The sequence below is a fragment of the Asterias amurensis genome, chromosome 13 (genome assembly GCF_032118995.1).
Source record: "Asterias amurensis chromosome 13, ASM3211899v1".
Taxonomy (NCBI): Eukaryota; Metazoa; Echinodermata; class Asteroidea; order Forcipulatida; family Asteriidae; genus Asterias; species Asterias amurensis.
Genome location: NC_092660.1, coordinates 20505766 through 20522471, shown reverse-complemented (window position 1 = coordinate 20522471; position 16706 = coordinate 20505766). Strand labels below are relative to the sequence as shown.

The following is a 16706-nucleotide window of genomic DNA, read 5'->3' as shown; positions in this document are numbered from 1 at the left end:
TTTGATCGAAATTCCCTAAACAGCCCAATCACGTTGCCATGGCATCCTGTCCTACAGTGTAGTTATATCATCATCACATAATTTAATAAAAAATATCACCTCATCATCTACATGGTACTATCACTCTCCATGCTCTGTGCTCATTGCATGTTGTACCATTACTGCTTCAAAATGGCATTCCGTTTGGGCACAGCTGATATTAATCGTGAACCAGCCACAAAATATGATGACTTACATGTAGATTGTACAATCAGATAGCAATTCCATAAAACTAGTAAGCACACACAAATTGCTTAGCCTAAAAAGTATTTCATGTACATGAAATAAGTAGAAACGGGTCACCAGACAAAATGCCACAGTGTCATTCACATTGATGTGACTGGTAACACTGCTTTTTTGAACACTCTAAATGTACCCCATGCTTGTGTTATATGCTCATTTATTCTACAGCCATGTCTGTGTGGTTATCCCTTTAAAGGCAGTGGACACTTTCGGTACAGAAAAAAAAAATTAAAGTTCACAGATTTACAAATAACTTACAGGGTTTACAGAAGGTAATGGTGAAAGACTTCTCTTGAAATATTAATCCATGAAATGCTTTACTTTTTGAGAAAACATTTTTAAAAACAATATCAATTCTCGATATCGAGAATTACGGATTTATTTTAAACACATGTCATGACAAGGCGGAACGTGCAGAAACAAGGGTGGGTTTCCCCGTTATTTTCTCCCGACTCCAATGACCAATTGAGCCTAAATTTTCACATGTTTGTTATTTTATAAAGAAGTCGTGATACATAAAGTGTGGACCTTGGACAATACTGTTTGCCGAAAGTGTCCAATGGCTTTAAGCATTCAGAGAGACCTAAATGTACCCCATGCTTCATTATTGCTTATTATTCATCCAGTCCTACATGATGTACGTATACATGATGTACATTGTGTAGTAGCACTGTCTGGATGGTTATCTAAGCATCTAAGGGCAGCTGGAATGGTTGTAATTAGATGTATAGAGCCAGTACACAGCTGCTAATCATAATGGCTTTTTATAGGAGTAAACCCTAGGCCTCTTAACATCAGCAAGGTACATTACATACAGGCTGCCATGTATGGTACATATTGTACATAAAACATAAACACTGATTGAGTACACTGATCATGTACATGATAGTGCTATGTATCAGTATGATGCTCTACACAAACTTCCATTGCTATAAATGTACAGTGCATACTCTACTCATCATTGAAAGTGCAAAGATACAGTTAACACTGTTTTGCAAACAAGTCACATCAAACTTTGTGACAGGATTTTACTGGAAATACCTTCCGCAAAAGTTGAAACCTTTGTGATGCACTATAATGTGTATGCATTTTACATCATAAAATGCATACATGCTCAGCCAAATAACATGGTACTCCTCACCAAAGAAGACTCAGCCCAATGTGGCATGTAAAGAGGAAAAACTTGCTTTTTATGTAACCACAGAAAAATCTTGCTTAGCTGAGACAGAGTACCACTGTTGGTTCAAAATTGGATTGGTTTTCCAAACCAAACAAATTTACTAAGCAGCTTTGTGAAGTACATATTTCTGATGGGCCTTTGCAGGGAATCAGCACAGAATCCTGAGCTACAAAAACAACAAAATGGGGCCCTGGTAATAACAGGCAGAATTGAACTTGCATTAATTTGCACACGTTCATGTACTGTGTGTACAGTGTATGCAAAGACACTTTGTACAGTGTATGCAAAGACACTTCAATGCATGTACATGTAATAGGCTAATGAATGAAGTAAATCATGTACTATGCACAATGTACACAGTAGGCCTATAATATCATGATATTAGTATAGTGTGCATTGGACCTGAACTGTACACATATTCTATACACTGTACAGTGCAGGTTTAGGTGCATTGTATTTTATAGATTTGTAGCTTTTTGTTTAAAGGCAGTGGACACTATTGGTAATTACTCAAAATAATTATCATCATAAAAACTTTCTTGATTACGAGTAATGTGGAGAGGTTGATAGTATAAAACATTGTGAGAAACAGCTCCCTCTGAAGTGACATAGTTTTTGAGAAAGAAGTAATTTTCCCTGAATTTGATTTCAAGACCTCAAGTTTAGAAATTGAGGTCTCGAAATCAAGCATCAGAAAGCACAAAACTTCGTGTGACAAGGGTGTTTTTTTTTTCATTATTATCTCGCAACTTCGACGACCAATTGAGCTCAAATTTTCACAGGTTAGTTATTTTATGCATATGTTTAGATACACCAACTGGGCAGACTGGTCTTTGACAATTACCAATAGTGTCCACTGTCTTTAACACAAAATCTTCGTGCTTGTAAAAAGGATGACCTTGTTCTGTACATTGTACATTTTCAGGTTGAACATGTTGAAAGTGCAAGGGGACCAAGGCATTATCTCCTTGGTAAAGAGCACCTTATGAGGAAGGAGCATTTTAAGGGCAGCAAGGCAATGACCAGGGGGCACAGAGGTTATCGTCTCCGTTGCCCTCATGAATTATCAGGCCTGTATGTTCCACATGTTCCATGGCATTCCCTGGCAGGCAAGATGTATTACTAATTTGTCCATTGTGTTTTCTACTCTCCTTCAGGTCTATGGTGAGACGTCCTTTGATCTTGTGGCTCAGATGTTAGAACATGTTAAGATATCACCAGATGACACCTTCATTGATCTTGGCAGTGGTAAGATTGAATCATTCATCTCTTAAATCAATCATATCTCGTTACCAAAGTAACACATTATTTTATTCCTTTCATAAAAAACAGCCTTATAAAATTAACCTAGATCAGGGTCAATTTCATAAACCTGTTCAGCAGAAAATACTGCTTGAAAATTTCTTTGCTAAGCAAATATTGAGTTGGGCACCAGTCGCCCAATGCACACTTAATGTAACCTTTGCTGGTAACCTGTTTTTGTGCTTACTGGTTTAATGAAATTTTACCCTGACCATCAGACAATAGAAATAATTAAACCTGAACAAAACTGCTTGAAAAATTAATTTAAATTAATGCCTGTAATATAATTAGAGAGAAAGAGAACAAATTTGGCTTCCAATCTAATAACCAGTGTTGTAGCCACGGTGGACGGTGCTGGGCTGGCCTCCCCACAACTAACAAATTTTGCCTAGCACTCTGAGCAAAAGATTTCCCCCAGATTACACTTCAGCACTGTTGGCCCAATATCTAACATATCTAACCATGAATGATTTTGTTGAACTGCTCGCCCTCAGTGGACTAAAATTGGTCTAGCTGCCAATAACAATACCCCTCCTTCCCAATTCCCCCTCCTGAGTTTAAACCCCGAGTCGACGTCATTGTTATTATTGCATTGAAGGTGTGGGTCAGGTTGTACTTCAGGTGGCTGCCTCTGCAAAGTGTAAGTTGACGTACGGCATAGAGAAAGCAGACGTCCCTTCAGCATATGGAGTGGTAAGTGTGTCCCCTCCCCCTCTCTCCCAACATTATCTCTTTCCCATTCAACTAAATGTAGCCAAACAAAGGCATGAAAGGTAAGACATAAGTATAGTCATGTTCCTTCAAACTTTAACAAAAAGAAAGAACAATCATTTTGAGTGTGTGCACAGGACTCCAATATATAATATGACGGCCAAAGTATGAAGTTACTCAATTTGTGAGTTTTGATTTTGTTTCACAGATTTGAATATACCATTCAATTTGTTTTTGAATCAAGCAATTTTAGCTGTTTTCTGCAGCAAAAGCAATGAAGAACAGGTCTTTTCAGCAATTGGGCCATAGCTTCTCTGTAGCTATCTGTTCAGATTGTAATGGGGGCCATGATTAGAAAAGAAGAAAAAAAACTACTTTTGAACAATGTTTAATTGCAGAAACTGATGAAAGAATTTGAGCGCTGGATGAAATGGTATGGGAAGGAGTACAGTCCGTCTGAACTCCACAAAGGTGACTTTCTGTCTAGTGAGATGAAAGAGAAAATAGCCAATGCCAAGTAAGTTTGTCTCATTACTGGTATTTAAGATTTACTGATGTGTACTTAAAGGCACAGGACATGTTCTGGTAAATGTCAATGTTCGCATCAAATAACAAATCTGTGACATTTGGGCTCAATTGGTCGTCAAAGTTGCAAGAAAATAATGAAAGAAAAAACACCCTTGTTGCACAGTTGTGTGTGCTTTCAGGTGCATATTATTTGAGTGAGAAATTACCTCTTTCTCAAAAACTATGTTACTTCAGAGGAAGCCGTTTCTCACAATGTTTTATCAACAGCTCTCCATGCTAACATTTATTTTGAGTAATTTAAGTCCAACCCTCCTCCTAAATGTTCGACCTGATATTACATAGTAAGAGATATGATTACATCTCTATTGAAGTCAAATGTCCAAGCTACAAGAGTTCATTACTGTTTGTGATGAAGTGACCTAGTTGTTGTCCAGTGCAGATTACCTTGTCCTTATCTCTTCTCAAGAAATTCAACTTAAAAGAAAGTTCAGAATAGGTTCTGATATTCAGATGACAGAGTATTGTAATTTATGAAAATAAATATCATTTTCACCTCTTTCTTTAACTAACACAAAGACTACAAGAATATCTAGAGGCTTTTGGCCGAAGCCAGCCTGAACACCTAATTTGAAGTAATTTCCACTCTGCATTGTTGATTTTCTAAGTATAGTGTTTTGGCTAAAACAACAGTTATTTCTTATAAATTTTGCAGTGTTTGAACGATTTCTAGGGAGATTGTTTTGTACTATTGTTCTGTTGTGTAAATACCCCACCTGAAGTGTTTTTCAAAGTACATAGCAAACTGAATTAGGTAGCAAAGAAAAAAAGCCTCAAATAAACCCGAAGCTCTTTCAAGAGTTGCGCAAATTGGCAAGCAAATTAAAGCTTATTTTGCTTGAGGATTAAAAATTCCTTGAGGTTTGCTGAAGTAATCAAGCTGAAATCCTTGACTGATGACATATATTTGTTACAGGAAAAAAAAACAGCAAACAAAATAAGAAAAAAAGAATGAATAAAATTTAAAAGTAGAAAATTTCAGCTCTTCCCTTGGGTACCAAGGTCTCGAAATGCGTAGAAAAGTTGATGAATATTTCAGCACAACATGACGTCAGTACTCTGGAAAGTAATAGTCCCAGAAAAGTTAGATCACTTTGTTATCTCCAGAGATTGCAGAGTTTCTCGCTGACATTTACTCTCATTGATCCAGGGATTGGGACGATTTTTTCCCCGCTATTAGCAGTAGAATAAATATTGTAAAAGCCACTTTTTTTCCTGCTGCTCTAGTAAGTTGCATTTTTAACCATTTTGAATGATGACTTTATAATAGAATGGAGTCCTGAGAGATTTTTTTCGAGGAATATTACTGAATCGTGAAAGTTAACATTGGAGATTATTTTCCTCATTTCAGCATCATCTTCGTCAACAATTTCGCGTTTGGACCAAATGTGGACCACAAGGTAATTGCTATTTTGAATTTTTCTCAAATGACATATAGTTATGAAAGTTGTTTGTTGGTGTATCATGAAGAAAGTATGCTGAAAAGAAGTGGGAATCACAGGCCTGATTCTTCCAAAGGCAATGCCTCTAAAGGCGTTGCTTCTATTCCCCCTGGTGCTCCAGTAGAAACTTATGGTGGCCTTTTTAACCAAGGAGAAAATGCCTGAGTGCCCGTGCCCTTTCAATAACGAAACAAACAGGTCTGGAATCATTCCCTGGAGACTTTTAGGGTCGTCTTATAATACTATTCGCTAGTTTATTGACTTTGATAGTACTTCAGACTGAAGGATTGCTCTAGAGGGTTAGATAGTACTGGGCCCAATTTCATAGAGCTGCTGAAGCCAAAAAGTATTGCTTGACACATCTCTGCTAGGCAGAAATGAGCAGGATACCAGTCACAAGTTGTACATGTGACATGGTAGTCTAGCTGGTAACCTTATTCTGGTAAGCGTGATTTTGTTGTGCTTATTTACTTTTTGTGCTAAGCAGCTCTATGAAATTGGGGTCTGGTGTGAGCTTTCAGATTGAAACTCATCCATTCTGTTTTGGGTTGTTACCAGTCAGCTACTTTGACTGCAAGTTCATTGTAATCTCTCTCTCATTGCAGTTGAAGGAACGCTTTGCCAATATGAAAGAAGGTGCTAAGATCGTCTCATCTAAAGCTTTCTGCCCGCTCAACTTCAGAATCACAGATAGAAATTTAAGTGGTAAGTTTTGCCATTGGATTGTATACAAATATTGACTGTTTCGAGTGCTATGGTTAAAACTACGACTCCTGAGGTGATCCAGTCAATTTAGAGCAAACTAGTCCAAGAGTCCAAACATTTCGAACAAACTAATCTGCTCCTTTCAGAGCCAATACAAGTTTTTTTACCTACCTTCACCTCAATGGACCCCTGGTTTGAATCCAGGACTAGGGTCTTGCATGTAGATTGGGTGTTCTGTCCCTACCTGGTTGCATGGTTTGGGGGTTTTCCTCCCAATTCATGCAATTTGGGGTTTGTTACTTTTGTGTTAATTTATTTTCTGTTGATTATTTCTTGATACATCAGATATTGGTAGCATCATGCATGTTGTTGAGTTATCTCCACTACGTGGGTCTGTATCATGGACTGGCAAACCTGTCTCTTACTACCTCCATACTATTGATAGGACACTGGTGAGTAACCATTACAATCTATCAACTCGTTTTGTAAATCTGCTTAACACTAAGCAACAATGTGTGCTTACTATTGGAGAAGTAATCTGGAGTACATTACTTATTTCTGCTTTGGACACAGTAAGTAGTGATCAATGAGAAATTATGCTAAGCAATGAATGCCGGCTGAGCAAGCTTTATCAGTAGATAGCTGCATCAGTGAATCAAGGCATGAAAGCTTGTTTAACAGCAAAGAAGAAGACTTTTTGGTTTTACCGGTCATAGCTAAAGCCATTAATTCAGACATAACGTTTGGCTGGATTTCAAGATGATCAATATTTTTGTGCTCACAAATTGTTTATATCAATTATTTATTTATTTTGTGATGGATCAATTTTGTCTCAATTTTTGTTGTTAAACTTATTTATGTTAATGTGATTTCAGTTTGCAAATGGCTTAAATGTTAACCCCTCCATCAAATTAATTGTGTTTAATTATAATTTCATTGTTTCTCCCCCATTTCTATTCACCATTCAGCTTGAGAAGTATTTTCAGCGATTAAAAGATCCAAAACTCAGGGTGATTATATTTTTATTGTCAAATCAGAAGAAACAATTCTTGGGAAATTTCATCAATATTTTTCTCTTACTTATTCCCTTTCAGTTGCTTGCACTTTTTGACAGTAGTATTAATTTTAAATGTAAGAATTGTCAGGGTTAGCATTACGTTGCGATGATTTTCATAAAACTATTTACGTAACACATGTAGTTTATCCTTATTTGAAAAACTATTTACGTAACACATGTAGGTTATCCTTATTTGAATGAAAGTTTTAATAATAAATGAAGAAGTAACTGTATTTGTGGCGGTCTTGCAGTTCAAACCTCAATAACTTAGTTCACGAAGAATTTTATGAGCAGATAATTAGCAAAGTAACTTACTGAAGTACAAAGTCCAACTGATAACTGGTGACATCTATGACTTAAGACCAACGCCTTCAAAACATGAGGCAAAGTGTTAATTTCTGATAATTATTGTGACATGCAGGAAGAAGAATACAAGAACTGGAAGAATAGAAATAGAAGAGGAGTAGAATTCAACGCAGTTAAGAATCTAGACTTCAGTAGGAATTCCAGCGATAGTGAGTCGCCCGTTGTTGGTCCGACGACGAGACGCAAATGGACAGAATGGATTCAGAAAGACAACACAAAGGAGAATGTTGACAAGAATTCTGATAAGGTGAGAGGGAGAAATCAAACAGGGTATCATTAAAAAAAAAATTCAAACCTAAGTCTGAACTAGGATCTGGTAATTATGTGAGGTTGGTTGGCTAACTCAACATTTCAATCAGTATGCTCTGATTGTCTTCAGGATCTGGTAATTAGAATTCCAAATTTTCAAAAAATTCAAAAACGGGGTGTCAAAGAGTACTTCAAAGGATGCCAGGAAATACCTTTGGATTATTCTGTGATACTTGTGTCCATTGGGATATTATAACCATTGGTTCATGAATTTGTGTACTGCATATAAAAGAACACAGTAGACTTATAGCGAGAAAGAGCTGGAATGGTATGGCAGCAAAGCTACTTTATATGCTTTGTAAAATCATTAACATTTTTGTTCCTAATTGGATGAATAGGCATAGGGTGTGTTATTTATGACAAACATGGCTCGCTATAGACAAACATGATTACTATTATTATAATTCAATGGCTGTGGCTAGATTGATGTACCCACTAATAAAGCCAGCAGCCATAGCCATATAACCCATGAATTGTAAATGATATTTGTTTTCTTTGCTTTTCTAGGCTTCTGAGTGTTCCGAGCCAGGCAGGAGACAGAGAAGAAGAAAATGGAAAGATGTAACAGATCAACTTACTGAGGTTAGTTTCAAATACTTGATTACCAAGGCCCAATATCATGGTTCTGCTTACCGCCGAATTCTGCGCTGACGATCACCATTCTCCGCTTACATTGCAAGTGCCCAATTTCTGCTAGGTGTGTAAGCAAAGCATGCCTAGTATAGTGAGTAATGCATGCATGCAAGCAAAAATTCCCCTCTAACCCGTGAAATAGGCTTGACGTAAGCGCAGAATTCCCTGTTTCTTCAAGTGCCAATTCTTGGCTTACGGTAAGCAGAGCCATGAACTTGGACCCTGTTATGAGGATATGACAAGTTATGTTTGTTTGGAAACAATGGCTCTGGCTTAAGGCTTTTGCTTAGACTCTCAAGAGCTTCAAAATAACTGTTGGGTTTGGGTTTTTTCAGACGGAGACTAAACGCAAGAGAGGGCGCCCTCGCAAGTCAGGAATTGGTCAGGATGAGATCTCGGTGACTAAGAAGCAATCTGCAGTTCTTGGATTGGAAGCACTGCACAATCATACAGTGTCTTTGAGTCAGTCACCTCCTGATAAGAAAGGTAGGAGTCTTAAGGGTGACTTTGGGGCTTTACACAACATTAGTTTACAAGGTATCATGGCTTGATATCTGTATAACTAGCTCTTTACCAGTACATTTTGCATTCTCTAGGGCTGTTCCCCACAAGCCTCTGCTTTTTTGAACAGCTTCCTTATACACTTGTTATGGTTTTTTCAATATCATATCATTGGTCATGTTTACTCTTTGCTTATATTTACTATTAATTTGTCCTAATACTTATGTCTTTTCTTATTGTACAGAAATAAATGTTTCATTAAATTAAATTGAAGTGAATTAAAATTTAAAATGTTAAGCAACTCTGTGAAATTAGCCTGTGGACTAGTCTAGATTCTATTAAAATATAAGCCTTGCATTTATTTGTGGACAATGTTTGGTTCTCTAGATTCAAGGCAAAGTCATACCCAATTCAATCTTCCAAGTATGGTCACATCCAAGAATAAAATCAAGACGAGTCCAACCACGCTAAGCACGAAACAACAGCATGATGTGGAGAAATCCCTGGACAGGCTACTGGGTGAGTACACTTCAAGTATTTCTAGAAATTATTATGCAGCAATCCATTTTAGCATAAGGTGTCAATATCACAAATCTATTTTTTTTTTAAGAAAATTTTTTGCAAAAACTCAGGAAAATTATGCTTGAATGGCTTCTTTGCTAAGTGAAGGGTGCCAGTCACAAAGAATGCAGTTTGCATGATTTTTTCTCTGGTACATGTTTGCCTTCTAAGCAAAATTATTCAGTGCTAAGCAGATTGTGTGTGTATAAACAGTTATAAATTCACCTTGGTGTTCAGATAAAAATGTAATGTCAATTTTTTAAAAACGATTTTCTTTCTTTTTAGACTCGTACAAGCAGCAGATGCTACAGTTTATGGTGTATATGAGAAGTCCTGAATACCTCAAGCTTTTATACATGCAGCTGGACCAAGAAAAGGTAGGTCATAGGTCATAGTCAAGGTCACTTAAACGTCAAGCAATTTGTAGTGATATACTTGGATTGCACAGAGGAAAGTGAGGCGTGTTAGCGGCAACAGCTAGGGCTACATCTAGATTTCCGCATCATTATGCAGTGAGGTATAGGACATCCTTAGCAACACCCGTAGCAATACCCGTAGCCGTAGCTGTAGATGCCAATTTTGATGAGGCCTTATTCTTGTGGTGGTTTTTTTTCTTCCATTTATTTGGAAACAAGTTGATGGTCTATTTACGTTTTTTGGGGTTTTTTTTCAGATTCGAAAGGATCAGCTTGGAGCAAGACAAGAGCAACTGGAGAAACAGATTGATCATCTGAGACAGGACAGCATGAAACTACTAAATGTACGTCTAGATGAGGTGAGGAGGCAAGATAATCCAGACACTAGAGGTGGATGGAATCCTGCAGTAGTTAGCCTGGGAAAGGGGTTAGCCTGGGAAAGGGGTTAGCCTGAGAAAGGGGTTAGCCTGGGAAAGGGGTTAGCCTGAGAAAGGGGTAGCCTGGGAAAGGGGTTAGCCTGGGAAAGGGGTTAGCCTGAGAAAGGGGTAGCCTGGGAAAGGGGTTAGCCTGGGAAAGAGGTTAGCCTGAGAAAGGGGTTAGCCTGGGAAAGGGGTTAGCCTGAGAAAGGGGTTAGCCTGAGAAAGAGGTTAGCCTGGGAAAGAGGTTAGCCTGAGAAAGGGGTTAGCCTGGGAAAGGGGTTAGCCTGAGAAAGGGGTAGCCTGAGAAAGGGGTTAGCCTGGGAAAGGGGTTAGCCTGAGAAAGGGGTAGCCTGGGAAAGGGGTAGCCTGGGAAAGGGGTAGCCTGGGAAAGGGGTTAGCCTGGAAAAGGGGTAGCCTGAGAAAGGGGTTAGCCTGGGAAAGGGGTTAGCCTGAGAAAGGGGTAGCCTGAGAAAGGGGTAGCCTGGGAAAGGGGTTAGCCTGGGAAAGAGGTTAGCCTGAGAAAGGGGTTAGCCTGGGAAAGGGGTTAGCCTGAGAAAGGGGTAGCCTGGGAAAGGGGTTAGCCTGAGAAAGGGGTAGCCTGGGAAAGGGGTTAGCCTGGGAAAGGGGTTAGCCTGGGAAAGGGGTTAGCCTGGGAAAGGGGTTAGCCTGAGAAAGGCTAGGAGTTAGTCTGGGAAAGGGGTTAGCCTGGGAAAGGCTTTGATCATCTGAGACTAGACAGCATGAAATATAAATGTATGTGTAGATGAGGTGAGGAGGCAAGATAATCCAGCCACTAAAGGTGGATGGAATCCTGCAGTAGTTAGCCTGGGAAAGGGGTTAGCCTGGGAAAGGGGTTAGCCTGAGAAAGGGGTAGCCTGGGAAAGGGGTTAGCCTGGGAAAGAGGTTAGCCTGAGAAAGGGGTTAGCCTGGGAAAGGGGTTAGCCTGAGAAAGGGGTAGCCTGGGAAAGGGGTTAGCCTGGGAAAGAGGTTAGCCTGGGAAAGGGGTTAGCCTGGGAAAGGGGTTAGCCTGGGAAAGGGGTTAGCCGCGGAAAGGGGTTAGCCTGGGAAAGGGGTTAGCCTGGGAAAGGGGTTAGCCTGGGAAAGGGGTTAGCCTGGGAAAGGGGTTAGCCTGGGAAAGGGGTTAGCCTGGGAAAGGGGTTAGCCTGAGAAAGGCTAGGAGTTAGTCTGGGAAAGGGGTTAGCATGGGAAAGGCTTTGATCATCTGAGACTAGACAGCATGAAATATAAATGTATGTGTAGATGAGGTGAGGAGGCAAGATAATCCAGCCACTAAAGGTGGATGGAATCCTGCAGTAGTTAGCCTGGGAAAGGGGTTAGCCTGGGAAAGGGGTTAGCCTGAGAAAGGGGTAGCCTGGGAAAGGGGTTAGCCTGGGAAAGAGGTTAGCCTGGGAAAGGGGTTAGCCTGGGAAAGGGGTTAGCCTGGAAAAGGGGTTAGCCTGGGAAAGGGGTTAGCCTGGGAAAGGGGTTAGCCTGGAAAAGGGGTTAGCCTTGGAAAGGGGTTAGCCTGGGAAAGGGGTTAGCCTGGGAAAGGGGTTAGCCTGGGAAAGGGGTTAGCCTGGGAAAGGCTAGTAGTTTAGTCTGGGAAAGTGTTAATCGAGAAAGGCTAGTTGGATGGCCTGGGAAAGGCTAAGGGGTTAGGCTAGGAATGGAACTTGAGGTTAGCCTAGGAAAGGTTTAATGTTGAGCCTTGGAAAGGCTTTGGGGCAAACTATATGGGGCTAACCAATTGAGGTTAGGCATTGTGATAATAGCATCCCCTTTTACTTTGGAACCTCATTGCTATAGAGATGCTTTAACATTGATTTCTGTCGTCTACAGCTTGGTATCGAAGCTAAGACGCCGGCGGAGCTTGTAGAGAAGTCAAAGGAGATTGTTGGAAAGCGCAGAGAGGTACAGCTTCAATGTGAGGCTTTGCAGAACCAAATCTTATCTATAGAATCAGCTAATCAGAAATTGGTAAGATACTCTCGTTCTGATAATCTAGTTCTTCTTCTAAGATAATCTGGTTGGTATTGCAGGTGTCAGAAATCAAACCATAGACTAGTGGAGTGTTATATAGTTTGTTGAAAAGAATGGTTTTATGTTAGCAATTCACAACAGTTTGGCCATAACCAAATACTTACTCAAAAAAAGAAACATAAAGTGTCATATTGGCATGTATACATGCACATGTTCACTGTACAATTTCAATACAGGGCATTTAAATCTCAAAGATAAAGAAGAACAGAAACCTTGAGTCGTCGTATTGGGACAGCAATATTCAAAATGAACTAGAAAATGCACTCTAGAACAAATAGAACACAATCTGAAAAGTTGAGTAATATCAGACATTGAAGTAGTGACCATTGTGCTTCTTTGCCCAGCCAAACAGTAGAGAGACATAAAGAATATGATATTATGTCTGGTAACCTATGTCTGTGATTCTTCTTTGCATTCAGGTTCAGGAGAGTCAGCAAGAAGTGCTGAGTCATTCCAATCCAACATCGCTAATCACTGAGCAGATTATACAAGAATACAATCAACAGAAACATCTTCGTAAAGAATTGGAGAAGTTGGAGTCTGAGGTGAGACTTTGTTTTTAATTACCCTTTTGGCTATTGACTGGGGCCCAATTGTATGACTCTGCGTACAATAAGATTCAATGCTCTAGGAAGGAGGGAATTCCACGCTTTCGTCAAATGTATCTCACGGGTTAGCAGGGAATTTTTGCTTACGTGTGTGCGTACTTCACATTACTAGGCATCTACGCTTACACAGCTAGCTTGCAAGTAAGCGAAGAATGGTGATTGTAAGCACATGGTTCGGCGGTAAGCAGAGCCATCAAATTGGGCCCTGGATCTTTGCCAAGTTTAACTTTGATGTGAGGGAAGCTTGGTGGGGTTAGTATCTTTCAAACTGGAATGTCTGCAGCATTTTTAAGGTTTAGTTTTAAGGTAAGTAGTGTCATAAAAATCAGGCTCATTCTAAGCACAAAATAATGTTTGAAGTCTTCTTGGCAGACGCTTGCTTGCTGCATTGTAGCATTCATTCTAGAATGGCTTCAGCATTTTAAAATCAATACAATCAATTACTGAGCTTTGGTCTTTTTCAGGCATAAAGTATCTTCTAACCATCATACCTGATTTGATGTTTATTCCAGGTTCATAAACTAGAGAAGATGTCAGTTACTCCAGGGGATAATCATCTATTTGTCCAAACCAAGCGAGGTGTGAAGCGGAATTGTGGCAGTCCTGCAGGTAAGTGTTGGCTCTGTTACTTTACCAAGGAGTGAACTTGGGAGAAGGAGTAGAGATTGCAAGTCTTTGTGTAGTTCTTTGGTTTGATCACGTTTTGTTTGACACAAAATGCAAATGTCCACAGATTTACATTAAACTTACACGATTTTAAGATAATGATGGTATAAAGCTTCTCTTTAAAGTTTACCTGCTGAGGTGCTTTAGTTTTTGAGAAACTAGTCAAACAATTTCACAAAAATAAGTTTCATCTCAGTGAGACTAAAATTATTCTAGCATGTACAAAGGATTTAAGCGACTCTCCTGAAGCCATTGCTCTGTGCTTTTCACTTGTGTTCTCAAAACCTTAAAGACTAAGGGTCTTGTCACACGAGGCAATTTGGAGAAAAGCCATTAACATTTCAATGTTCACTTATAATTCTTGGAGATCGTTAGTGTTAATTGAAGAATGACTCATGTGCTGCCAAAGTGGTCCTGTTGCATGCACTGCAGTTTGTTGCCTCCAAGTTGCCTGTAAAAGTTGCCTCGTGTGACAAGACCCTAAGCTTAAACTTGTGTGGTACTGAGTGTGTATTTTGGGCAGGTGTGCGAATGGTCACATCCATACCATCTGCAATGTTTACAATCTCTACATGCAGTTTGCGGACCATAAGCAGAATGTAGCCAGAATGTAGTCGCCTATGAGGTCAAGGAAGGGGGTCAGGGATGGTTTCCAGAACATAGCAATCCCAACAAATTTCTCAGTGTAGAATTGTTTTATTAATATTTCATTTGTATTCATGATTGGGTGTGAATCCTTGATTCAACACAAGTTGTTTGAATTGATGAAGTAATGATTGATTCATTTTTGTATCGTTGCACTCAGGTCTAGTTAATGGTAACTATGAGCATCGTAGAAATAACAGCTTGAGCCCAGGATGTGCCAAGGGGGTTAGCTCTGAGAGTCCATCCCCCACTGCACCAGTCACCAAAATACTGCCACCCAATCTGTCCCCACGCTCTGCTGCCCTCGCCGCCGGAATGCAAGACTACGCGCATCTATCCCCCGGTAAAGCAGCCCTCCATCGTAGACTCTCTGGGTATGAACTTATCACGAAGGAGTCACCCAATAAACTGGGTCTGACGCAGAGTAGCAATGAAAAGGAACCAGTTGTGAATTCTGATGTCAAAGGAAAAGGCGCTAATGGGAAGGACAAGATCCAGGGAGGTTTTGCAATCCTTGCCGGTCTACCAGACCCAGCATCGACACAGAGAGTTGGAATGGACGGAATGAAAGAGGGCGCTGTTATCAATAAGGGCAGTGTGGCCAACGAGCCACCAGTTGTATCTAAAAGCCAGCGTGACGTCGGACATTCCAACCTTGGGCAAGCAATTCCTTCCATGATGGCAAGTAATGCCATGGTAACATCAGTCATTACATCAGTGGGACTCGCTGGAACACTCCAAAAGACCACGCCCACAGTTCAGACCTCCCAGACCACGCCCCCAATGGCTCTGATCAGCCCGCTTGACATCAAGCATCGTGGTTTCTTCAACTTGCTAACTACGAGCCAGGTAAATAAGGCAATGGACACAAGCATGGCATCACTGGATGCTCCCCTCAGTCCCATGAATGTTACATTATACCCCAGTGAGCCTAGTAAAGAACATATGCCTACCAGCAGTACTGCAACCATAACTACCTCACAGAACACTTTGACAACTTCCAGCGGGGTGGCTGTCTTCACAACCTCCACCCCGGTGCTGAAATCAACAGTTGCAGGGAAACCTCAGCTGTTGTCTACTTGTACAAATCCGTCCGCTGCACAGCTGTCTTCGAAATCGGTTATGACTACAGCCGTCTTGACACAGCCGCAGCCGCAGCCACAGCCACAGCAGCAGCTTGTCAAACCCAAGAAGAGTCGTAAGCGAGCTTCAACCACCACAGTGACCACTCACATTCCAGCCAAGTTGACCACCACATCAAGACAGAGAAGTCTTGAAACCCAAGACAGCATCATGACGATGTTGAGCAATGTGAACCAGCCGCTGCGCATCAGTGCAATTCCCTCCCCAGAGGGTAAAATGTCATCCTTGGATCGATCCATAGGGCAGACGACACAAAGAGGAAGAGCCAGATCAACTTCAAGACCTATACCAAAGAAGTAAGTTTTCTTATTTCTGAAGTCAAAATTGAGTCTGTGCAGAAGAAAATGAGTTTTGTTAGATACCAAACTTGTATCTGTTAAAAATTATCAGAGTCATCATTGAGCTATCTTTTTTTTTTTTTTGTACAAACAAAATCGCTCTCGGAGTCGGAATAAAAACTCCTGAAGCCGGACATACAATGTACCAATGTTGTCTGAAGAGTTGCCATAAAAGTAGAGTATTTTGGGAGGGTCTTTCACCAAAGACCCCCAGGACTAGAGTGTGTCTTCAAAGTACACTTTCAATGATGACTTGAGATCACTGATTCAAATTAAAAGAGCTTGATTTTGTTTTCAAATGGTCACTTCTTCAAACCTATATTAAAGCGGATATTATAGCTATTTGTTATTCATCAATGTTACATGTTTGGTCTTTTACAGTAAGTTGTGTAAGGCGATTATTCCCCCAAACAATGCTGCATCAGTAACTGCTGAAAGATCCATCTGTAAGACACCAGACCCTTCAAAAGAACAAAGTAAAGGTAAGTTAATTTAACCTCAGAGGCAGTTCTGGCTAAGATTGCTCTCCAGTTTATTGTCTGCTTGGATGCCTTTTACTGTCTATTAATGTGACATAATTCCACTATAAGCCATGACGTCTTTACACATACTAGCTCAATAATTGCAAGACACCCATTGTACATGCATTCAGCTAGTTGTTCCTTTATTTTAGGATTTATGAAGGGAAAAGGCATGCATCTTTAATATCAAATGCTATTAAGTGGTTTCCAAATCTGTTAAGCAGTTTCTTAGATGTGCCTTTGAAAATTGAAAAACACGGTACATAGTCTTGCTGT

General features: G+C 40.1%; 1 protein-coding gene across 3 annotated transcripts in view; it reads left to right on the top strand.

Moving 5' to 3' along the window:
* LOC139945795 (uncharacterized) overlaps window positions 1-16706 on the top strand; it is a 37856-nt gene that overhangs the window by 10036 nt on the left and 11114 nt on the right. The window contains exons 6-23 of one of the 3 annotated variants that reach the window (XM_071943224.1): window positions 2620-2710; window positions 3363-3457; window positions 3874-3992; window positions 5412-5460; window positions 6108-6207; window positions 6553-6659; window positions 7176-7217; window positions 7686-7877; window positions 8447-8521; window positions 8908-9058; window positions 9461-9592; window positions 9920-10011; window positions 10308-10394; window positions 12309-12446; window positions 12929-13054; window positions 13630-13726; window positions 14589-15867; window positions 16291-16391. In XM_071943224.1, the coding sequence (XP_071799325.1) occupies window positions 2620-2710; window positions 3363-3457; window positions 3874-3992; window positions 5412-5460; window positions 6108-6207; window positions 6553-6659; window positions 7176-7217; window positions 7686-7877; window positions 8447-8521; window positions 8908-9058; window positions 9461-9592; window positions 9920-10011; window positions 10308-10394; window positions 12309-12446; window positions 12929-13054; window positions 13630-13726; window positions 14589-15867; window positions 16291-16391 (3073 nt within the window). Of the gene's footprint in view, window positions 1-2619; window positions 2711-3362; window positions 3458-3873; window positions 3993-5411; window positions 5461-6107; window positions 6208-6552; window positions 6660-7175; window positions 7218-7685; window positions 7878-8446; window positions 8522-8907; window positions 9059-9460; window positions 9593-9919; window positions 10012-10307; window positions 10410-12308; window positions 12447-12928; window positions 13055-13629; window positions 13727-14588; window positions 15868-16290; window positions 16392-16706 lie in introns of all 3 variants that reach the window. The other 2 variants (XM_071943223.1, XM_071943225.1) reach the window with 2 other exon arrangements.